The 23,318-nt window shown below is 40.7% G+C and overlaps 3 protein-coding genes across 4 annotated transcripts; 1 reads left to right on the plus strand and 2 right to left on the minus strand.

Annotated features, from left to right (window-relative positions):
* Positions 1 to 1,734: 1,734 nt before the first annotated feature.
* hsp90ab1 (heat shock protein 90, alpha (cytosolic), class B member 1) lies at positions 1,735 to 7,559 on the minus strand. Its single transcript, XM_026341233.1, has 12 exons — positions 7,404 to 7,559; positions 6,131 to 6,274; positions 5,741 to 5,947; positions 5,478 to 5,637; positions 5,221 to 5,354; positions 4,831 to 5,130; positions 4,577 to 4,742; positions 4,294 to 4,484; positions 3,860 to 4,007; positions 3,215 to 3,483; positions 2,372 to 2,705; positions 1,735 to 2,292 (listed from the first exon to the last, which is right to left on the minus strand). The coding sequence occupies exons 2-12, from the start codon at positions 6,272 to 6,274 to the stop codon at positions 2,174 to 2,176; spliced, it is 2,172 nt and encodes a 723-aa protein (XP_026197018.1). The 5' UTR covers positions 7,404 to 7,559; the 3' UTR covers positions 1,735 to 2,173.
* A 1,057-nt stretch (positions 7,560 to 8,616) lies between these two features.
* Positions 8,617 to 18,644, plus strand: rbm25b (RNA binding motif protein 25b). 2 transcript variants are annotated; one of them, XM_026341231.1, is made up of 17 exons: positions 8,617 to 8,761; positions 9,266 to 9,364; positions 9,569 to 9,783; positions 9,872 to 9,929; positions 10,147 to 10,307; positions 10,457 to 10,639; positions 10,763 to 10,846; positions 13,258 to 13,529; positions 13,928 to 14,045; positions 14,393 to 14,482; positions 14,590 to 14,663; positions 14,957 to 15,107; positions 15,335 to 15,734; positions 16,406 to 16,701; positions 17,028 to 17,126; positions 17,217 to 17,264; positions 17,763 to 18,644. In XM_026341231.1, the coding sequence occupies exons 2-17, from the start codon at positions 9,286 to 9,288 to the stop codon at positions 17,853 to 17,855; spliced, it is 2,421 nt and encodes an 806-aa protein (XP_026197016.1). In that variant the 5' UTR covers positions 8,617 to 8,761; positions 9,266 to 9,285; the 3' UTR covers positions 17,856 to 18,644. The 2 variants fall into 2 exon arrangements, with proteins under 2 accessions (XP_026197016.1, XP_026197017.1); XM_026341232.1 differs by having other exon boundaries at positions 9,572 to 9,783.
* Positions 18,645 to 18,734: 90 nt separating this feature from the next.
* On the minus strand, positions 18,735 to 23,279 carry eif2s1b (eukaryotic translation initiation factor 2, subunit 1 alpha b). The gene is made up of 8 exons (XM_026341234.1): positions 23,128 to 23,279; positions 21,564 to 21,806; positions 21,004 to 21,083; positions 20,602 to 20,753; positions 20,339 to 20,445; positions 20,124 to 20,221; positions 19,844 to 19,987; positions 18,735 to 19,374 (listed from the first exon to the last, which is right to left on the minus strand). Exons 2-8 carry the CDS (start codon positions 21,802 to 21,804, stop codon positions 19,249 to 19,251), a joined length of 948 nt encoding a protein of 315 aa, XP_026197019.1. The 5' UTR covers positions 21,805 to 21,806; positions 23,128 to 23,279; the 3' UTR covers positions 18,735 to 19,248.
* Positions 23,280 to 23,318: the final 39 nt, after the last annotated feature.

The raw sequence follows: 23,318 nt of genomic DNA on the forward strand, positions 1-23,318 counted from the left end.
AAAAACGTGTGTAAGCAGGGCGTCCAGACCTCCAGTCATCACACTTCAAGCTGATTTCTTGGCATTTCTGCACTGACAGCCTGTGTCGGGGCAAAGAAAGAAAGAAAGAAGAGGTGACAGGCTGCAAAAGGTCAAAAGACACAATCACCGCATGCAAATGTTACACATCACAGCCCACTGTAACACCAGGAACCCCCCTGAATTAATGCACCCGACATTTGTAGGTTAGCAGCAGATTTTACACGAGGGAGGCGAATGTTTCCACAGGAAGTCTTTGGTTACAGCACGACTAGCCAGACCAGATGAACCTTTCAACTTTACGAAGGAAACCTGCGCCGACTCTTTGTGAACTTCACAAGGAAATTTTGAGCAGACAGGACACCTGCCAGGACATTTCCCAGCTGCCACATTTGCATTTATTTTTCAATGTAGAACCTGTATTTTAAACAAGAAAGAAGATGTGTCCTGAATGGATTTAAAAAAAAAAAACTTTTTAAAAATTTTAAATGATTATTTTTATTATTATTGATTCCAGACATTAGTGCCCTCCATCAAACTAAAACAATTCTATCGCCAACTACAATCTATAAACTTTCAGTGTCTACTCAAAAGACTAGTGCAGCATTTATAGGAGTTTTACTTGTGACATGTGGCTAAACCTATGTGGGCGGTTCAGTGCACAACACAAACACGACTATTTAAAGAGGAACAGGTAAGAACAGGTTCTCCCATTTGTGTGAAAGACGCACACAAGGGCACGGACCACAACCTCATCTAACACCTTTGGTATTAAGTTGAATGTCAACTACGAGCCACAGAGACGTCAGCTCTTTATTTCTGGGAGAAAAGGAAAATGCAGGTTACTGCAGCGTGTTCTGATGCCGTGAGGGTGAAATCCTCTAAGGAGGTGGTCAAGTTGTCAAAAGGTGGCACAGAAGCAGTCATGTTTCTAAATGACACAGATGAAGTTCCCCCACTATCACATTGACTGGAGCAAATGTGTGTGTATGTGTGTGTTCAGGAGGGACAGACTCCCACAATGTCACCGTTTTACTGATGAGAGCAGAAAAGCTGCTGCCGCCCCCTCAGACTGGTACGAAACACATGACTTCCAGGAAAAACTACATGCTCTACATTTCCCCCAAAGGGTTCAGCTGATGATGCCTCACACTTTCAAGAAACGTGTGCATTTGTTTTTTTATTTTTAAATGTATTTCTGTCAATATGTTTTTAAATGTGATATAAATGGATAGCTCAGCACTCATGAGTCTTGTGCATTTGATACGTTTGGTTTATGTGACTACATAAGCAGAATATTTGTTAGATAATCCACTGCTTCGACTCCAACAGTTGAAGTTATACAAAATATACAATTTTAGTCTAAAAAGCCTTTGGATTCATATTAAAATCTGAGATTAAATAGCTAACACAGCAGTTTTAGCTTTGAGTATTTATTAGTCTTAAGACTTATTTCCGATGACATTGTTTGCTGCTGCGTTTTTCTTAAATATTTGCATTAAGCGCAATTGGGTGCTTACTTGTGTATGCACCAAAGAACTGAGTTGTAACCCAATACACGTAGCACGTCTCCACCTAGTGGTCACTTGAACAGCAAGTTTCATTTATTTCTGAACTTTCAATCCAAATGTTTAAGACATGTTTAAAAGAAGAAAAAAAAAAATCCCATGCTTTGGCTTTTATCCAAATAATTTAAAGTAAAGATAACAAAACAAATAAGGTATTACATCTTTAATTTTTTTGCAAAACAAGACTTTGAATACAGACAAGCCTGGACTCAGGCAAAGGAATCATACAGTAAAGTCCTCTCTCCATGCAGAGTGCAGTGTTGCACATGAGCAGAACCACCTCGAACCCTCCACCAGACCTGATCATGGAATGTAGCAGTCCCATGTTCACACATTTACCACACCAATATTTAAAACTCAGTGCAACAGGGTACTTGTTAAAACAAAATGTGGTGTCACCATGAACTTATACAGCAAAAACCAAAACCGCTTTTAGGTCTTGCAGAGTAATGCTCTAGACACAAGAGCAACACTGGTCCACCACACAACATGAATGACTATTTGTTTTGCAGTTACTGCAGTTTTAGGATGAACAATTGAAAAGTGAGGCTGAAGTATTAGGAATGTAGGGGGTGGGGAACGTTGGTTTAATCAACTTCTTCCATGCGTGAGGCATCGTCCTCAGCATCGCCTTCTAGTGGAGGAATCTCATCTGGGGCGGCTGTCGAAGTGGCCTCCTCTGTGGGAGCATCTTCATCATCAATACCTGGAAATACAAATTACTTGTTAGAGAAGAACGAGCCAAATGTGTTTGAACTACAAGCACTTCTGGGGTGTGTTCTTACCCAGTCCGAGTTTGATCATTCTGTAGATTCGGTTGGAGTGGGTCTGTGGGTCATCCAGAGAGAAGCCTGAGGACAACAGGGCGGTTTCAAACAGCAGGATGACGAGGTCCTTCACGGCCTTGTCATTCTTGTCGGTGTCAGCCTTCTGCCTGAGCGTCTCCATGATGGGGTGATCAGGGTTGATCTCCAGGTGCTTCTTGGCCATCATGTAGCCCATGGTGGAGTTGTCCCTGAGAGCCTGGGCCTTCATGATCCTCTCCATGTTGGCCGTCCAGCCATAAGTGCTTGTCACGATGCAGCAGGGTGAGGACACAAGTCTGTTGGACACTGTCACCTGGATGAAGCAGCCAAACAGAATAAGTTAGTTTCAACAGCAGAGTGGCACGTTTCAGATTTTTTAAGAGGGGTGAACTAGTTAATAAAAGCATGCACAAGTCTTGTTAAAAATAACACTCCAAAATTGCTAAGGCAACAGTTTACCAATACTAGCACTCTGTATGCAGTAGATCCATGTAGGTTAATTTATGTCAATATTTAAACCAAATGGTTAAACTTCAGCTACAGTCTATGAAACTCCGGTATCTGTTAGAAGTTAGCCACTGGACTTTCAGCATCTCCACAACATCACCTGAAACCTTTAACAAGACAAGGTTTGGTCAAAAATCAAGATCATTCAAGGCACACTTCATAGCACAAGACCTAAAGGGCCACCTCAGGGGTCCGTGAACTCACCACAATACAAGATGGGAAGAATTAGGACACCTGTTACCAAACAAAACACCGTCAACTGCAGCTGTAAACTTAAATAACTAAATTTAAGTAAACAAAAACGGTGTCACTGACCTTCTCCACTTTCTTGTCAAGGATCTCCTTCATGATCTTGCAGAGGCTCTCAAACTTTGCCTTGTCTTCCTCCATCTTTTTCTTCTCCTCCTCATCCTCTGGCAGCTCCAGCCCTTCTTTGGTGACAGACACCAGAGTCTTGCCATCAAACTCCTTCAACTGCTGGACACAGTACTCATCAATGGGCTCTGTCATGTAAAGGACCTCGAAACCACGTTTGCGGACACGCTCGACAAAGGCAGAGTTGGCCACCTGGTCCTTGCTCTCACCTATGGATATACATGAACAAGGATCAGTACCATGCTTAAATTTAAGAACAAACATTACTTATGCATGCAAAATTTTAAAAGCTACTTGACTTGATGACAAGGCATCAGAAAATTAGTTTTTAAAAAACACTCACTGCCAAGGTGCATGAATGAGAGAAAAACTGATCAAATCTCCAGCAACACATGCAGATTGTAGAACAGCTTTATTACAGGATCAATGTGTTTTGGCTCATGGCCTTATGATGAAGCCGAAACATGTCTGTCTTTTAAAATAGAGCTGTTCTGCAATCTGTTGCTGGAGATATGAGTCTCATTTTGTTTTCTCATCCACGCACCTTGGCATTAGGTGACATTTATGTCTGTGTAACACACTCACCAGTGATGTAGTAGATAGACTTCTGGTTTTCCTTCATGCGGGAAAGGTACTCTGTGAGGGAGGTTGTCTCATCTCCAGACTGAGAGCTGTGGTAACGCAGCAGTTCAGAGAGCTTCTTGCGGTTTTGAGAATCCTCGTGGATTCCCAGCTATAGAGAGAATTATGGACAACTGTTAAACACTAAAAACACTCCAACATCAGTCCAATTACCAATTTGCTTACTTTAACATATGGTATGTGGTTTGTTTAAGCACAGAATTGTTCTGTGGCTATGTAATTATGCTTGAATCTGGTCAAAAGCCAAATTCTGGAACCATGCTGCCTTAAAGACTAGATCAGCAGCAAACAAGACTTGAGAATGAAAGTAAACTTTATGATCCACTGAAGACAACATTTTCTATTAAAATCTTATCTCACACACTTAATTTTGATACCTTGATGTTCTTTGAGAAGCCTTCATAGAACTTCTTGTAGTTCTCCTTGTCCTCAGCCAGTTCAGCAAAGAGTTCCAAACACTTCTTGACAATGTTCTTGCGGATGACCTTAAGGATCTTGCTCTGCTGCAGCATTTCTCTGGAGATGTTGAGGGGCAGGTCCTCAGAGTCCACCACACCACGGATAAAGTCTAAAGTAAATAAAGCACGGTTTTGTCAAATCCGTTTCATCATTACATTAACCAGTAACAGTTGAGGCAGGGGTAAGGGGGCATAAACTTACTCAGGTACTCTGGGATGAGCTCTTCACAGTTATCCATGATAAAGACCCTCCTGACGTACAGCTTGATGTTGTTCTTCTTTTTCTTGTTCTCAAAGAGGTCAAAGGGTGCACGGCGGGGAACGAAGAGCAGGGCCCGGAACTCGAGCTGACCCTCAACTGAGAAGTGCTGTAAAGTTAGTTAAAGTTTAGTTTTAGCCACAGCACTGACTGGGACATTCTGTGCATGCAACTGCTTTTTCCACTGTGACATTTACCTTGACAGCCAAGTGATCCTCCCAGTCATTGGTCAGACTCTTGTAGAACTCTCCATACTCCTCATTTGTGATGTCGTCTGGGTTTCTCGTCCAGATGGGCTTTGTCTTGTTCAGCTCCTCCTGGTCGATGTACTTCTCCTTGATCTTTTTCTTCTTCTTGTCCTTGTCTTTTGAGTCCTCCTCATCATCAGAGCCTACATCCTCAATTTTTGGCTTGTCCTCACCTTCTTTCTCCTCCTTCTCAGCCTTTTCCTCCTCTGCCTCATCGTCGCTGATCTCCTTGTCACGCTCCTTTTCGACCTAAAATTCAAGACAATATTTTAATGGTACCGTAAAGGCAACAGATCTGACGTGAGGGGAAGCAAAAACATTATCCAACTGAATACTTACAAAGAGGGTGATGGGGTAGCCGATGAACTGAGAGTGCTTCTTGACAATCTCTTTGATCCGCTTCTCCTCAATGTACTCTGTCTGATCCTCCTTCAGGTACAGGACAATCTTTGTTCCACGGCCAATGGGCTCACCTAAAAAAAAAAAAAAAAAAAAAAAACAGAATTTCATTGTCACACACTCCAAACTGATACGCTTCACTTTAATTTCAGGTTTATAATTATGACTGCTGCTAATCATCCCCCCAGGATACATACCGTTGTCAACCCTGACAGTGAAAGAACCTCCAGCAGAGGACTCCCAGGCATACTGCTCATCATCATTGTGTTTGGTGATGACAACCACCCTTTCAGCAACAAGGTAGGCAGAGTAGAAACCCACACCAAACTGACCAATCATGGAGATGTCAGCTCCAGCCTAGATGGACACAAATAACAGCATTAACTTTGTGTTTGGGTCTCATTAGCCATTTCCCTGACATTCCTCATACTGCAATTTAAAGTAATTTCTGCTGTAGTACCTGCAGTGCCTCCATGAAAGCCTTGGTGCCAGACTTTGCAATGGTACCCAGGTTGTTAATAAGGTCGGCTTTGGTCATGCCAATTCCAGTGTCGATGAGAGTTAGGGTGCGGTCAGCTTTGTTGGGGATGATGTCAATTTTCAGATCCTTGCCGCTGTCCAGCTTGGAGGGGTCTGTTAGGCTTTCATAGCGAATTTTATCCAAAGCCTGTAAAAAATATTGACAGAATATATCAAGACTAGGTCATATTCTGAAAACATGTGATGTCCTAAAAATAAGATTGAACTCATTGTGATTAACTTGGAATCAATTACTACCCTGTAATAACAAAAGCACTTGAAATTCACAGGTGTAGGATGAGAAAACAAATTCATGCTGTTGTAGACTTACATCTGAGGCATTGGAGATCAACTCCCTGAGGAAAATCTCTTTGTTGGAATAAAAGGTGTTGATGATCAGGGACATCAGCTGAGCAATCTCTGCCTGGAAGGCAAAGGTCTCAGCCTCCTCCTCTTGGTGCATTTCTTCAGGCATCTGCACAAAATAAAATACAAACATGCAATGTTAATGGCAAACTAAATAGAAACTAATGTTGAATGTGATGCATTATTACGACAAAGGGAGGCTGGCAAAGACGAGAAAGCTGAAAATAAATCAAATCCACTATTAAAAGGCAGTTTCGGTTTTATTATCATACAACATAAGTGTAATTCCAACCCACAGGCGGGTTTTATACATTTGGACACCTGCCATGGTGTTAGCACAAATCGGCGGAAGTAGCAGTTTTTCAACATGGCGTCGGCCGACACAATGGAGTCCGCAAACACGTGCTGAGGACCAGCTACAGACGATTATAGTGATTCCTCGGAGAAAATGAAATAATAGAACTTACGGGCATTTGTTGTTAAAACGTTAGTAAAAGCAAAAACAAAGAAATGGATAGAGAGAGGGACGACGACTCATTTACCATCTTAAAAACATCTTTATTTTGTGTCCCAAAAGAAGAAGCCACAGCGATCGCTTGTTATTTTGATTATCGTATATCATGTTCAGAAGATAAGAGACTGTTAACATTAATAAAATAAGCTATCTGACATGAGTTACGTAACCATCGATAACTGACCGTTAACGTCCCCAGTAACTGAAACAGGCCGTTCAAGCTAGCTTACAAACCACAGGCTAATTGTGGTTAAAATTGAGATTTACGTTTTTTTTTTGTTTTTTAAATGGAGATCGGTTTGTTGATCTTGCCCAGTCGGATCAAGTGTGAATGATCACAGCTGTCTCTGTGAGCTAGTGTAAAAAAATAAATCAAGTCAGCGTTGTCAGCTTCACCACACCTGCCTTGGTGCAACCCTAGCCTGCGACACTCTGCCTAATTCACATCCCTCAGGAGCAACACAAACGGTCAGTAGAGCACAGTCTCACGGTGTAAATACAGAACAGGTATGGGAACAAAGAAGATATAAACACTAAGGTGCTAGCTAGGTATAACGTTAGCTAGTCATAACGTTAGCTAGTCCTCAGGAGCGCTGTGTTGCTGGGGTTGTTGTCGTGACTCACGAGTTTTTACATGGATACATCTACTTGATGCCTTACCATTCCTCAGACATTAACACAGCCTTTTATCTTCTACTGACAAACAGGACACTCGTGTACATACCTTATTAGTTTCGTTGACTTGTCTTGAATGATATGCAACCAAAGCGCTGTCCCTTCTGCACTCTGACGCAGGGAAATAGAAAGGGACTTCCTTTTAATAGACCGGAATCTTTATACACACGCGTTTCAGTGTGAGGCCGTATCCATCCGCCGCGCACCACCTACCGTCTGCGGAGAGAAGACTTTGACAAAAGCGTCGGTTTCTGTTTAATAAACAACTTAATCACATCCGTTAAAGATAATTGTTTATAGAGGCGAATGAAGAGGCAGTAACTACAGACCAGGCAGCTGTTTAAGTGTTCATTTTTCTCAGTTTATTGTTTGAAAATGTTAATTCCAGTTTTTGTCGATGATAAGTGTAAAGTGTTAAATATGTACCGAATGAAAACGTGTAATTTATTAGCACTACTCGTCAAAATACCAAATTTTATCCTGGTATTAAAGCTGTTTTCTGGAAATATTAGGATGTTTAATTCATTTTAACAAACCCAATCGTAACATTGCTGCCACCATGTGGAGGTTTCTACTGAAGTAATGGTTCGACTCGCAAACTAATCTCTATAGCTGCTGCTATAAACCACGGATGAATAAATGTCTGCACCAGTATAAGGAGCTTAATCAGTCAAATGTCCAAATACGTTGTTTATTTCGCGGTAAATGGATAGAGAATGCGGGTCTTTTTTAATGGGATGGAGGAACATTTCAAAGATGGAGGTGTGCTTCGTTCCTTCCAGCACTTTCCATGAAGAGAGAAAAAAAAAAAAACCGCCTAAAGTGACGTCACGGACGTGTCAGCTGCGGCCCTCGCGGCGCAGATGCTGTCAGGGAGCTAGCTCCTAGCAACGCCATGGCAACCAACAACTGCGCTTTATTATTAACACTATAATAAAATATAAAGTTATTACAGACAAAGTATGATTATGAAAACCACTTGAACAATGCATATACACATGATATGATGATGATTAATCATTTCAATCATTGGTTGTCTGAATGCCTCTCTTTGTATACACCAGTACACTGAATATAGAAATAATTCTTTAACACTAATTCCGTGCAGTTCTTCTTCTTGATAATCCCAGTAGTGGTGATGAAAAGTGTTGTTATCGTTAGTAACATACATTAACTAACTACTTCTACTAGCAGTAGTCCCTGTGTCTAGCTCCGTCCCGCGGCCACATCCCGTCATAGCAAAACAAGCGCGCTTACACTGTGGCACGTAACGCGCTTGCGTCAATGTTTTTCAAGGTCCGTTGCTAGCCCGTGTGCTAAACCAACACGGAACGGTCCGAATATTTTCTTAATTTATAAGGTTGTTGTGGTTGTTTTTTAATCTCTTGGTACATCAACTGATTCGGGGTAGGTATATTGTAGCATATTTCTATTTCCCAACTCATATTTGCTCCGCTAAAGTGACTTTTGCTTGTTAGGTAACACCAGCTGTAGCTAATGTTAGCTTTGCCGGGTACGGTAGCGTGCTTAATGCTATGTTTAGCTAACTAAGCTAGTTTTGGGTAACTTCGATTTTTGGTTGAACTGTGTAGCTACGAATGTATCGTTGATAAAATAATGTATCCTCCGTGATTCTTAATGATAACAAGTAAGTGGACGTTGCTCACAAACTAAGCTAACTTGCAGTAGCATTCCAGCTGGATAGCAAAGTCTCAAATTGATATCAAACTGGTTCGCCACATCAGTGGCCCAACATGGCAATGTTAGTCTCTGAAACGAAAGAAGCTAGTATTACATATGTGTGAACATGAACTTTCGTTCCAATGTTGTAATTAAATTTTACATTAGTTGAAGGAAATGAGTTTAGTAACTATATCAGGATTGCTAATTGGTGTCACTGCTTTTCACCAGGTCGGTCCGGTTCACCCAAGATGTCCTTTCCCCCTCATTTAAATCGGCCGCTGTTGCCACCTCCAGGGATCCCCCCTCAGTATGCTGGCTTCCCCTCAGGTAAGAACCTACCTGTTAGACCGCCTTTTTAGCTTTATTTGCTGTGATGCTGAATATACTATTTATATAAGAGTGAAGAGTGTCATGTTTGTGTCAACAGATTACTAAGAAAAACAACAATGTCAACTACTACAAAGTATTTAATGATTTTGTATTTAATGATTTATTGTCCCAAATTGATGCATTTTTCTTTGGTGGTTGCAGCAGCTCCAATGATCCCAGTTCACATGGGCATCATGACCCCCACACCAGTGATGGTGTCTTCTCTACCAGTGATTAGTAAACCTGCAGTTCCTAAGAAGGACATTGCTGCTCTGCAAGCCAAAGACAATGATGACAGCAGTGGTCCCACTACCACAGTATTTGTGGGAAACATATCAGAGAAAGCTTCAGACATGCTGATTAGACAACTGCTGGCGGTAAGGGACAGCAGAAGATTTGCAAAAATAATAAATACAACTATCAATTTAAAAATATAAATAATATTATTTTGTGCCCATGTCATAGAAATGTGGAATTGTTCTCAGCTGGAAGAGAGTTCAAGGAGCCTCTGGCAAGCTTCAAGGTAATTCACAATACACACATCTTACATTTACATGTAGTCATTTGGCAGATGCTTTTATCCAAAGCAAACTACAAGTGATATTCTTGCATCTTTGGTTCAGGAAATAATTTCACACATAGCTATCTCCAGTTTTAAGGTTTAACTTAAACAAAAGCAATAGGAAATAGCTCAATGTATTATTAATGTATCAAATCTACCATTTTCATGTCTGTTCCAGCCTTCGGGTTTTGTGAGTACAAAGAGCCAGAGTCCACATTGCGAGCACTACGGCTGCTACATGACCTACAGATTGGAGACAAAAACCTCTTGGTGAAGGTAGATGCCAAGACAAAAGCCCAGCTAGATGAGTGGAAGGCCAAGAAGAAGACTGCCAATGGGGTAGGGATCTGTTGTAGGGAATTATTGGCTATAAGTTTGATCCATATGGTATTAACTGACCCAGGCACTGATCACACAAGTGCAGTAATTATTTATTACAGTGACTAAATTTGATCTTAAAATTGAGTACTTTCTTCATGTACTCGCAGAATAAGAAGACTGAAGGAGGGGATGATGAGGAGGAGGTTCTAGACGAGGAGACCAAGAAGAAGGATCAGATAATTAAAGGTGCTATTGATGGACTGATGCGGGAATATGCTGCCGAACTCAATGCGCCCTCACAGGATGAAGACTCACAGCGACGAAAGAGAAAAAAGGAGAAAAAAGAAGAGGTATACTAACCTTTATTGCTACGTTTTCATATCTATTTTTGTGATGTTGGAGCTTAAACATGAACATGAACATTGTTTAAACTGGAGACTAAACTGACTTTTCTTTTTTTTGCTTTTTTAAAGGATGACATTAACACCATTGATATGGAGGAGGACAAGAGAGACCTGATTTCCAGAGAAATTAGTAAATTTCGTGACACTCACAAGGTAAAGTGGCTCCTTTGATTTTGTAGTTGACATTACAGGTTTTGGACAGCAGCTGCTCACATAGTTCACCCCTAGAGGTTTCACATTTACTGAACACATTTAAGCTTCTCTTGATCTCAGTAACATGCCTACTGTGCAACAAATTGGCTCTTCTTGAAATTTACATTACCCAACACTAATTTGCCCCATATATGAAATGTTTCATGTATAATGTTCCTACGCCATAAGCAGGCAGACAACTAGTATTTTTGTCAATTTCTCAGGCCTGATTTGACACCTGTGATCATTTTAGATCCATTCTTCATTCATCACACAAAATGCATGGAGACAATGTAAAGTTACTTAAAAGCTAATCTATTCATTAAACCCCACCATTATGATAGTGATCATATGGTGACTAAAGCAAGATGAATCTCAGAGCTTTGGAAAAAGTTGCGAGGATAGGATGTAAGTATCAGCCTTCATTTACTTTATACATAAACTGGGCGTCCCCCTTTTGAGGACTCACATAGGGGCAACTGCACTTCAGTGGCAGTGGGCATATGATGCTCTTTATTCAGCCAACCATTTGACACTACAAAGGTTCTTTCCTACTTTGTGATCCTGAATTCATGACCACATTGGTGAATCCACCAAAAGCTGGAATGTCAGTGAACCTTTATGAGTCCTCTGTAAATGACGGTCTGTCTTAATGGTGTTCATGTTGAAGCACAAGGACTCTTTTCAATAACCACTGCAGTGACTTTGGCTGTAGGCTTTATTATGCTAGTGTGGGGGGGCGCCCTCTCCACAGCGGCATGCTGATCTGAAGACTGACAAGGTACGTGATCTTTGTATGTGTTGTGTGATTTCTCTCTTGCATCTCTTGCTCTCTGCCAGTGTGTCATTCTCTGCCTGATACCTTCTCTAAGATAGATTAGTGTATTCATGCATCTGTTCAAAATCTGTACAGGAGAAACCTGAAGTACACAGTTATCTCTACTTAAAAAAAAAAAAAAAAAAAAAAAACTACATGAAATGTTGTTGAAACTACATCAGAGATATAACAAAAGCAGCAAAAGAGCAAAACTACACAAATTAACATTTGGATGCTCTAAAAATGCATGTTGTATATAAAAGATAATGGACAATGATTAAGATATGCGGTGTCTAGTGGATTGTTTGACTTGAATGGCAAAATTGTGTTAAAATTAAAAATAAAATAACTGTCATATTGTAAGTTGAGTATTTGTTATCAGGAGTCCTGATAGACTCCACAGAGGTAAGTAAACCATAACATATGCAAAAATGTACATCTGACATTAAATATTAAAAAAAGAGAAAATATAGGAGCATGAGTAATCAGTAATAGTACTTAACCTAAGCTACATCAGTTTTAAAATGACTGCTGTTCTTATCCCATATTCTTTCCCATCTCAAAAGTTTCCTTCTCTTGAGATTCAGTACACCCAAGGCTTGATTTAAGATTTACTGCTTACTGTCCATTGTTGTACTGCGTAAGGGCAAAAGTGCCCCAGTGCAAAAAATGCAAGCTGTTTAGCATTTTGTGTTAAGGATGAGGATGCTGCTGTTTAAGACCTAAATTGTAAGTTTTACCAAATGCCCTTAAAGCCTTGCGTGTATGCTGAAAATAGCAGAGTTGTGGTGTGTGTCTGAGTAATGAGTCGTGAAGAGCGGCTGAAGACTTCTGTAGGGGTAAGACCGCTTCTACAATTTCATTTATCTATGCAGAAATGTAAATTATGTCCATTTTGTTCAATTGTTGATATAGAACTTAAGAGAATGACATTGAAAGGTTGTTGTTTTTCTAATGATGATAATATTGATGATGCTTAAGCAAGACAGAATCCCATAACGTTTTTCCCTTGTATACCGTGTGACCTGCTTTCCTCCCAGGCCTAACTTAAAAGGCTTGTAGGGGCAGCGAAGGGCTGAATCCATAGTTCAACACCTGTAAGTCACAAACAACTAGTTCAACAAAAGACTGACGCCTGTTTTGTCTTTGTTTTCCTTGTTCTGAAAGGAGGACTCTTAAGGAGAGAAAAAGCATTGTCTTTTGCAGCGCCTTTTTCTCGTTATGAATGCCTCAAGTTGAACATGTTCCACAGATCTTTTTGACCACTGAAGTGGTTTCCAGTTATATTCTTGCTAAATTGTAGTTTGTAGTAAGATTGAAATTCAAAGTGCACCATATAACTGTAGATGTATGATGAAGCTATCTCTCTGTGGGAGAGAGTCTTTTGCAAGTTAGGATTTTCTTACAAGGTTTGCACTGATTAGTATAGGGCATGTTACCGCAAAATTCTCCAAATCTGGAAACCACTTGATCTGTGCACAGTAAAAAAGTGACTGCAAAAACTCACTGAATCTTGTATGGCATCGGCTAAACCTGTCTGTGTTTTGCTCTGCAGAAACTGGAAGAGGAGAAGGACAAGAGGGAGAAGGAACGGCTTGAGTTCGAGCGGGAACGGAGAGAACGGGAAAAAGAGCGAGAGCGCGAAAGAGAGCGGCGTGATCGTGAGAGGGAGAAGGAGCGAGAGAGGGAACGGGAGAAGGAAAGAGAGCGAGAACGGGAACGAGACAGGGACAAAGATCGTGATCGTAGGACCAGAGAAAGAGAGCGAGAAAGAGACTGGGAGAGGGACAGAAGCCGAGAAAGGAGCGCTGACCGCAGCAGATCCAGGTAAACATAAAAAATACCTAATGTCAGTGGTTTCAAACAGAAACAGTGTTTAGTTTTATGAAGATTGTCATGCATCTCAAAACACATTAACAAAAACAACCATGTGTTTGTAATTAGCCAATGAATTAAGTAAAAGTACTAACATATTAACAAGCAAATATTAATGAATAATATTCTTAAGCAACGGTTGAATTTGGTCACAATATATTCAACATTCCGTCTAATTTTGCTTCACTTCCATCCACAGGTTTTTTTCACTCATTTCCAATAATTAAACCTCTGTTCAAAAATATTTGTGCATGTACAGGCAATGGTTGACATGTTTGTAAGACCTAAAATATTCACACATTTTATATTGTGGAAGAGATTCTGTTACTTATTGACTCTTATTTTTGCAGAGAGGTGAGTCGAGACCGAGACAGAGAAAAGAAGCGAGACCAAGAGGATGAAGAGGATGCATATGAACGCAGGAAGCTGGAGAGGAAACTCAGAGACAAGGAAGCAGCCTATCAGGAGGTAGGAGCAAGCATTATGGTGAACAGGAAGGTTGGAAACTGCAGCATAACTATATAGTTTAGTTTTATCACAAGAAATATGTCTTCAGATGTCTTTTTTTTATGGTTCTAAACATAGTGTAAAATAGTGGTGGGACAGCACCTTCTAAATTACTGTAAATATTGAGGTTCAAGACTAGAAATGGAAACTTCAAAAAGAGAGGGGAACGCAATAAATCTGTAAATATCACTATTCTGTGTTTTAGTAAAAATAAAATTTCATGTGTTACTCTCTGAGCTTGGTTTTATGGGATAACCTTGAATTCTGCTGTGGCTTACCTGACCTTACTTTACTTGTATTGACTATAGCGTCTAAAAAACTGGGAGCTCAGGGAGAGGAAGAAGGCGCGGGATCATGCCAAGGAGAGCGAGAGGGAAGATGAGCGTCGCAGAGAAATGGTGAGTGATGACATTTGTATATTGAGGGGTCCTATTTTGAACAGCTGTATAGAAATTAGTGAGGATATCGGTCATGAAGGAAGTTAAGCATGGGCCTATGTCTTCAGGTGAAAGAGGGCAAACGGCTGAAAGAGTTTCTTGAAGACTACGATGATGAGAGAGATGATCCGAAATATTACAGGTGAGCAACATTAAAAAATATATAATCTTTATTTGGACCAAGTAATGTTTAAATTAATGCACTTCTAAACAGGATTGTAAGTATGATCTGCCAAATATGGTGCAAAATAAATTAATACAGTGTTAGATATGATGTGAATTATGAAGAGTATAACTCTTTCATTGACAACTACACATTAAAAAATATATATAACAAAAAGTCACAGCAGATGCTATGCCGCACAAGTGTAGCAGATGCAATACTGCAGCTATGGCCATTGTTCTGAATGCTGTTATATTTTGTGTGACCCCTAGGGGCAGTGCGCTGCAGAAGCGTCTCAGAGACCGAGAGAAGGAGATGGAGGTGGACGAGCGTGACAGGAAGAGGGAGAAGGAGGAGCTGGAGGAGATCAGACAGAGGCTGTTAGACGAGGGACATCCAGATCCAGACGCAGAGCTACGCAGGGTATGCTTGTCTATAATAATGTGTGTGTATGTGTGTGTGTCTGTCTGAGTATCTGCAGTGAGTGAGCATGCTGTCTGTTGTCTTTGTGAAGGTCACTTTATCATCTGAGTCTCTCTGCATCTCTGCACATCGGGAATGTGCAATTTTCATTGTCTACTGGCCTTCTTTTCTGTAAAATACAGCAATTGGATGTTTATTTTCTTCATATCTGCCTCTTATTGGTCCAGATGGAGGAGGAAGAGGAGGAGCGTCTCAGACAGCCACCCATTATCCAAGAGCCAGAGCCTGAGGAGGAACGGGAACGCCACAGGGGTTCGCGAGACCACCGGGAACGCCAAGGGGAACCAACCCGCTCACGGCTCGCCCCCTCAGATGATGAGGTAGAGGAGGGTGAAGACGATACTTTTGAGAATGATGAAGAGAACCCTGATGCAAAACCATGCCTGAAGCCCACAATGCGGCCAATCACAGCAGCACCTTCGGTGTCGTCAGCCAGTGGCAACGTCTCTCCCAACACACCTGGAGAAGAGTCGCCTTGTGGCATCATCATCCCTCACGAAAACTCACCCCCTGATGCGCTACCGCAGGAAGAACACCGGCCAAAGATCGGCCTCAGCCTCAAACTGGGTGAGTCGGACAGAAATGTGTATAAGATCTCAACTAACTAAACTAAAACTATTAGTAGGATAGTTATTAGAAATGTAATTTCCATTTTGAATATCAGTAAAAGTCCCAGAGTCAATGTGGTTTTTGAATATAGACTAAACAAGTAATCACTTTGGGCTCTAGGAAACTATTTTATTAACAGTTTTTGACACTGTATAAACAAAAGCTTTAATTATGAAAATAACTGGCAGATTAATGAGCTTTACATTAGCTGGTAAATAGCAATTTCACACTAGCACGGTCAAGAACTCCACTGCTAAAGGAAACTAATGTACATCCAATTTTATTTTAAATGTGCTGATGCATGTCGGTGAAAAAGAGCTTAGACAGGAGCAACAATCAACACACAGTATATAATTCTTCACTGATTTTTTTCTTTTATTTTATTTTGTGGCTAGTATGTTTCATTTGAGTGTAGAAAGCATTCTTATCATGATTGCTCACTTACAAAGATATATTGCATCACTAAGAGAGCATTGTACATGAAAAATTATGACTGACAAAGTCAAATATCAAAGATTTATGATAAGTCTTTTTAGGTTTTTATATATTTCAGAAAAAATATTTGCTGGTCTCAGACAATTGTAATTTTTGCTGCACAGAATCCAATCATTTGTAAATGTTCTCTTCAGGGGCCACAGGAAGTCCCAGTCAACCAAATGCAGGTAAACGGAAGAAGCTGCCTGTGGACAGCGTCTTTGACAAGTTTGATGACGAGGAGGCTGATGAACAGCCCCGCAAAAGGAAACTGGTGCCCCTGGATTACGACGATGACAAGAGCCTTGGGGTGGATGGTGCTGGGCTTTCCAGCATAAAAGGAGCAAACTCTGAAGAGAAGCGCAAACACATTAAGACCCTGATTGAAAAGATTCCCACGGCAAAGCCTGAGCTGTTCTCTTACCCGCTGGACTGGTCTATGGTCGACACGGTAAGCATTTAGTTGAACTCATGTTTTTTATCCTTTAAAGCAGACAAGCTAGGTGAGGTAATCATTAGGAATGTTGGCCTTGAGTAGCTCATGATGACATGATTTAATAAAGATTATATATATTAGGATTATTAAAGAAATGATTTAATTCAAATCACTGAGCATTTTCACAATTTGTTTTCAGAACCCTGAGCAGCTTGATATTTATGGAGCAAGCAGAAAAAAATGATTCACTTTTGCTGATCCTAATCAAATGTTAGTCATTCAGAAAGATGATATTAATACCACTTACAAAACAAAATGTGTGCTTTTATTTTATTACGTAGACATTAATGGAACGACGTGTTCGGCCCTGGATCAATAAAAAGATTATCGAGTACATTGGGGAGGAAGAGCCAACATTAGTGGACTTTGTCTGCTCCAAGGTACTCATCATGTTTTGCCTTTAAACATATGACTTTTGGCTTTTGGAGGGAGTGAAATGGTGAAACTGATGGAATTGTCTTTGTTCTCAGGTGATGGCTCACAGTATGCCACAGAGTATCTTGGATGATGTTGCCATGGTGAGTAACGTAATGGATATGTAACCTCTCACTGTTACTGTGTTAATAATGGGGATGGTCAGTTCTCTCTAAATAATCAGACGTTGCAGGGTCAACTCTGTGGGTGATAACCTTCCCAGTAGAGCATTTGTCATTGTGTTGTGACAAATTGCAGTGGCTGAATACAGATGTCCATATTCTGCTCATGCAGGCTCAGGTCTGACATGTTTACCCTCTTAATGTCAGGTCTGTGATAGGGACAGGTTTAAAATTACACCTCACTCATTTTCTTGAGTAGAAATACCAATTCTTAACACATTTTCATTTAGTCAATGGTTATGCATGTATTTTCTGAAATACATGATTGAACTAAACGATTTTGTTTGTAGAAGTAAACTCAATATATTTGGGTATTTTGATCAAACACAGAGATATCTAAAAATGTAACCTTGGTGTAAGATAAGCACATTTATCTTCTCACTTTAATTACTTTATTTATTTTCTTTTACTTCTGTGCAGGTTCTTGATGAAGAAGCTGAAGTCTTCATTGTGAAGATGTGGCGGTTACTCATTTATGAAACAGAGGCAAAGAAGATTGGACTTGTCAAATAAGTATCACCACTGAATGAAGCGATTCCCCTCCTTTCATGTTGTATAATAGTGTAGCACAATTATGTCACCCCAAACGAAGTTCCTATCAGTACAAACTGTAATTGCAGATTCTGCTCATTCTCATTTTGCACCAGTTCTTCAGGTCATGTCTTTCCCTCCCCCCCCTCAGTCAGGCTACGTTCACCACTTCTGTTTGCAGGTGCTGACCGCATCGTGTGCTTTTGTATAAATACAGTACATCATTATTTGACTGAAATAATTCAGAGAGGTAGCTGCTGACAGACACCCAGGACCATTGTTGCCAGATAAGATCTCTTGGTCCTATACTTTTATATGTATACAGCCAACACACATTTTGTGGGAAGTAAGTCTGTAGTAAAGCTGTCAGTTTAACAGTCTTACAGTCCTGTTTTTGAAGTGTTGAATGTGGGTTGGCCAAGTGGACACAGAATTTAGAGTGTGCACAACTACAACAAGAATGTGATATTTTTACAGGGTTATTTATTCAGGGTTTTGGACTCAACTCCAATGTATTTCTGTTAAGTGAACATTAATTTTCTTATCACATTCCTGGTAAACATGGTTATGTTTTTGTCCTCAAACATCCAGTCTTCTTTTGAAGTGTGTCTGACAAAACCCACAGACTCTCTGTGGTCCCTGCAGCTGTAAAAGCACACGTCATGACCACTACCGGAAAATGAGCTAAGAACGGGAAAACGTTGAATTTAAGATGCTCTCCATTTGTTTTTGTATTGGTGAACATTTGAATAAAATGGGTTTTTATAACAACTTGTGAACTGCTGTTTGGTTTTCCCACCTTGACATTATGTGTAGTGCTACTTTGGTCTTTTCATATCAGCTGACAAAGACGCATTCACATCAAAACTTCCAGAACTTTATTGATGCCTTGTTGGCTAAACAGGAGCAGGTTTTGCCCGTAGAAATCCTTTAACTGGAAGAGAAACAGCACAAGTCACCAGTGATTGGTGAAGAGACAGACGAGCCTATGCATTTCTCCTTTAAATCACATCCAGTGACCAGCCACAGATGAAGCGCCACGCATACTCAAGACACTGGGCTCTTAAGCAAGAGGTAAGTGAAGGCCACTGCTTGTAAAAAGCTTTTGTTGTTTAAGAGTTATCATTTATTCAAATTGGTGTACTTCAAAATAGAAACTGATATACTGATGTTTAATTTGAAATTTTACTTTCTTGTGTCCATGTCCTGTGAGTCAAACCCTGCTAACAAACAAGCCGGGGCGTTTGCCAATGAGCTATTAGCTGCAGTTAATGTTCGCAATATGAAAGTTAACAACTGTTGGAATGAGTGGCTGTAGCCAGGTCTGTCCACATTTTGATATTTTTTCCCACCAGAATTCCTCCAAGGACTGATTTTAGTCTTCCGTTTTGGCTTCCATCTCCTCAGCGTCATCATCTCCGTCCACCTCTGCATTCTCCCTCTCTAACCTCTCCAGTTGCCGGGCGAGCTCTGTCTCGTCCGTGTCTGTCACCACCTTGGGCTGAACAGGACAGTGGTGTTAATTTACATCTTGTGTACAAATACAAAATAAAGCCAGATATGTGTTCCAGGGGTTAATAGACAAGGCTTTTAAAGCCTGGCAGGTGTCATGAAGGAGGAAAAAAATAAAAACGTAAGACTTAGGGAGGGTCTCGCTTTTCTTTTTAGTGAATGACGCTGCTACTGCTGAGCCACATGGGTAAAAGTGCTTGTTCTTAATTTGGAAACACTAATTTGTTCCTACTACGGTGTCATTGCTAAAGAAGAACAGGACTAAACTGAAGAAGTCAGTTTCAGAAGTCTCTGTATGGGTGCTTCCAACTAAAACCAGCAACTTCTATGCCCTTAAATGTCTATCAAGCAATATTAAGATGTCAAATATATAAAAACCCGACATTTAGACGGCAGTAGCCTGCAGTGAACACATTTTTTTTTTCAGTAAGCAGTGATGATGTAAAGAAGCGACTCACCTCCATCTGGATGTTAAAGACGCCCCTCTTCTCCTCAATCTTCTCCTTGATAGCAGCCATGGCCTGGTTGAGGACGGACAGGCCCTCCGTGCGCTCCAGAGTGGTCGTTGTCATCACGTAGCGAGGGGGAGCGATCAGGTTGATCTGTTAATCAGAAGACAGTCAGAAAACACACATCTATTTTAAACTACAAACTTTACAGTTTCCAACTCTTACTGAAATAAAAATGCAGTACAGAACACGAGAACTTCCTGTTGTCTAAACAAGACAAGAGAATTACCTTGATGGGCATGGCCTCTGTGGAACAGCCGAGCCCAGCCCTCAGAGCTTCCTTCACTGCATCAATGCCCTCATACCCATAGCATGCCACTTCAATGTCTGCAGGTTATGCAGGGAAAACAAAATGTGTTACTTCATACTGCAACGCCAAATGAGATGCTACCAAACTTCATGCACAACTACAGCTGGTGAAAACAATGGATGGCAGCTTTTTACCAGCTCTGATTTTGACAGCCTGTGGAGTGAGTCGCCTGTTGATGTTATCGATCAGCACGCTCCTCTCTTCCTCTGTAAGGTCCAGACCATCTAGGATGGCGGGATCTCTGGATGATCAAACAAAGAAAGGGAAAAAATAAGCTCTTTCTACCGTCTTACGATAGCAACATTTCTAATTGTTAAGTGTGATATATATTATTTTTTTAACTTCCAAGAAGATTGACTGAATAGGGAACCCAAATCCCTCACACACAATAACTTACGATACGGCTTGTTTGAAGACATCATAAGCTCCGTATCCGGGCCTCTTGTATTTCTCATCAAAGACCCAGGCAGTACGCTGGTACAAACTCTCTAGCTGCTCATCTTTACTGTACTCCAACACCTCCGCCACGTGTCGCAGGATGCTGTACACCTGCAAACACAACATCCTGAGTCAGTTCAGATTACAAAAGGAACATTAACAAAATTTTACTTTTCAATAAGTCAGAGATTTACCCATAGGAAAGGAGGTATTTAGCTTCCCTCTCTATTCACATCATGCATGAACAAACAAATTCACTTAACACGTGTCAGGAGGCACTTCTGTAATCCCAAGTTTACACTGACGTCGATAAAGAAGAAAATGCAAAGCAAATTCTGGGTACAATAACATTGTGACTTACAGTTTTAGATTTGGTGAATTTATCTTCACACTTAATGGCTTCCTCTGGTGAAACTCTTCTTTTCGATAAATCAATGTATCCTGGAGAGAAAGTTGTGAAGACATGCATTGACAGGAATTCAAAAACGTCCAATTTAAATAGTATCACACAACACCTGACAATTAAAGCTTTGCAACATGCTGCTTTTTGACATCATTACCAGTTGAATGCCTAAAAAATGTACAGTTGATGGGACTAAATAACCAACGTTACATTATCTCCTCTCTTACGGCAAACAGACATTGGTTTGTCTTCTGGACATTTGTGATAAGCAGCTGTCATTACTGATATTTTTAGAGTAAAGCATTATTCTCTTTCTGAATTCAAAAGCCTGTCAATGACAATAAATGAATTGTTCTACATCATATTGTTAGATGCACAAATCTTTATAACGGATGTTCCATTGAGTCTACTCCAGAAGCCATTTTAATCCTTACAACCAAATAAAAAAAATAAAAAAAGAACCAGCTGACCCTCATCTCTATTGCTCAGTACGCCTCTGTCTGTATGTCTGTACCTACCCTTCTCTTTGTCTACTCGGATGACAACCACGCATTCGTTGCGGCCGATGCGGATGAGCTTGTTGATGGAGCGGATACGTCGACGTGACAGCTCGCTCAGGAGGATCATGCCTTCGATGTTGTTGTACTCCAGGAGGCTGACGTAGGCGCCCATCTCAGCAATGGACCTCACGTTCACCATCACAACATCCTCCACCTCTGGGAACCGGTGCTGGTAAAATCGACAGCTGAGCCCCGGCATCGCTGAGGATAGAAACAGAAAGACTGAGGTTAAATCTTAGAACAGGTCATGATCAGTTTGCATATTATGAAAAGTAAAACTCCAGTAGAAGCAGTTTAATGTCTTTAAGAAAAACTTGCTTAGGCTTGAAGAATGTACCGATGTAAGAACGTTATACACTGTGAACCAGACAGGGACACTGACTAAAGTTAGGTGCGGTCAAGAAGATATTACTTCAATTCTAAAGGGTCACAACAAGTCAAAGAGGTTGGAAACCATGGCTGAAAAACCAAATCCAGGCACTGCTCCACATGAAGCAAAGAAGGTTAGTGTGACCGAGGTACAAGCACATATTTAGATCTCTTGACCCTGATCCTAAACTAAAACCTGTTTCAATGTAAAATACAATCCACAAACCTCCACAGCCGCTCTGCTCCTGCTTGTCTGATTTTTATTCGGTTGCCAGTTTATAAGATATATCTTCCTATAACAAATGCAGCCTTGCAGCAGCACAGCTCAAAATCACATTCACAATGATGCTGAAGTTAGTTTCTGGAAAAACCATCCACCATAATCAACTTAACTACTACATAGTTAGTGACTTCATGACAACACTGAACAACCTATTCTCTATTTTTTTCTTTTATTATTTATACTGTTTTGATTTTGTCAGATCTTGAAATACCGTGTTCACTGAACCACATCGTACAGGCTCTCAAAAACTGCTTTACTTACAATTTGTAAAATAACGACTGGAAATCATGAGAGAGATGTTTCGACCTGTGTCCAGTTTGGACAAAATATTTAATCCAGTCCTCGTTTGTCAAACAAAAAGCCACAAAAACAACGAGAATACACGCTTTTAATTACATTTTCCCTCTTATTCATTTTCAGAGGCTATATGACTGCATCTAACCTGGAAAAGTGTTCCTCAAACAACAACAGGGACACAAAGCAGAGTTAAGTGAGGTGGCACTGGTAGATTTATTTCACGTTAAGCTTTGAATGGGATGATGCAACGCAGACAAACGAGAAGCCCCCTTGCTCTTTTATGTTATTAGCGAAATGTGAAAGAAACAAACAGGAAGACGAATCCCTTAAATTGTAAAACGGCAGTGGCTGTGCTCGGTAACCGCTATTATGAACGACATCAACACACGATACTTTCATTTAAGGATGACAATAATAACTTTTATGCCCATTAGCTTAAGAGCTAACAACCCGGTTCCCAGCTCACATGCGGCACACGCACCGCTGCGCAGGCTAACAGTTAGCTAGCCAGCTGGCATCCACGTCTGTTCCCCACTCACCATTTAAACATCGTCTTCGTCAACAAACACTCACCTGTGTCATACGGTTACAGAACGATACACTGGAGGTTTCTGTAGTGAAAGAGTTTAAATGTCCGATTATAATCTCTTAGTTTTTTTTAAATGAAGACGTCGGGCCCGCTAGCTCACATTCATGGGTGTGCTAATTTTTCGACCCGGAAGGGAACGTCAGAGCTTCCTGCCACACGCATGTGCAGAACGACT

Source organism: Anabas testudineus, chromosome 24 (assembly GCF_900324465.2).
Source record: "Anabas testudineus chromosome 24, fAnaTes1.2, whole genome shotgun sequence".
Classification (NCBI taxonomy): Eukaryota; Metazoa; Chordata; class Actinopteri; order Anabantiformes; family Anabantidae; genus Anabas; species Anabas testudineus.

What these genes read in the sequence shown, in the direction of transcription:
- hsp90ab1 (XM_026341233.1), bottom strand. Translation starts at nt 6,274, where the DNA reads ATGCCTGAAGAAATGCACCAAGAGGAGGAGGCTGAGACCTTTGCCTTC. An exon ending in AGGATCACTTGGCTGTCAAG is followed by an intron (nt 4,743 to 4,830) that starts GTAAATGTCACA and finishes CTAACTTTACAG; the next exon opens with CACTTCTCAGTTGAGGGTCA. An exon ending in GTCTATCTACTACATCACTG is followed by an intron (nt 3,484 to 3,859) that starts GTGAGTGTGTTA and finishes GTATATCCATAG; the next exon opens with GTGAGAGCAAGGACCAGGTG.
- eif2s1b (XM_026341234.1), bottom strand. Translation starts at nt 21,804, where the DNA reads ATGCCGGGGCTCAGCTGTCGATTTTACCAGCACCGGTTCCCAGAGGTG. An exon ending in AATTCACCAAATCTAAAACT is followed by an intron (nt 20,754 to 21,003) that starts GTAAGTCACAAT and finishes TTGTGTTTGCAG; the next exon opens with GTGTACAGCATCCTGCGACA. An exon ending in GTCTTCAAACAAGCCGTATC is followed by an intron (nt 20,446 to 20,601) that starts GTAAGTTATTGT and finishes TTGATCATCCAG; the next exon opens with AGATCCCGCCATCCTAGATG.
- rbm25b (XM_026341231.1), top strand. Translation starts at nt 9,286, where the DNA reads ATGTCCTTTCCCCCTCATTTAAATCGGCCGCTGTTGCCACCTCCAGGG. An exon ending in AGCCTCTGGCAAGCTTCAAG is followed by an intron (nt 9,930 to 10,146) that starts GTAATTCACAAT and finishes TGTCTGTTCCAG; the next exon opens with CCTTCGGGTTTTGTGAGTAC. An exon ending in CGGCCTCAGCCTCAAACTGG is followed by an intron (nt 15,735 to 16,405) that starts GTGAGTCGGACA and finishes TGTTCTCTTCAG; the next exon opens with GGGCCACAGGAAGTCCCAGT.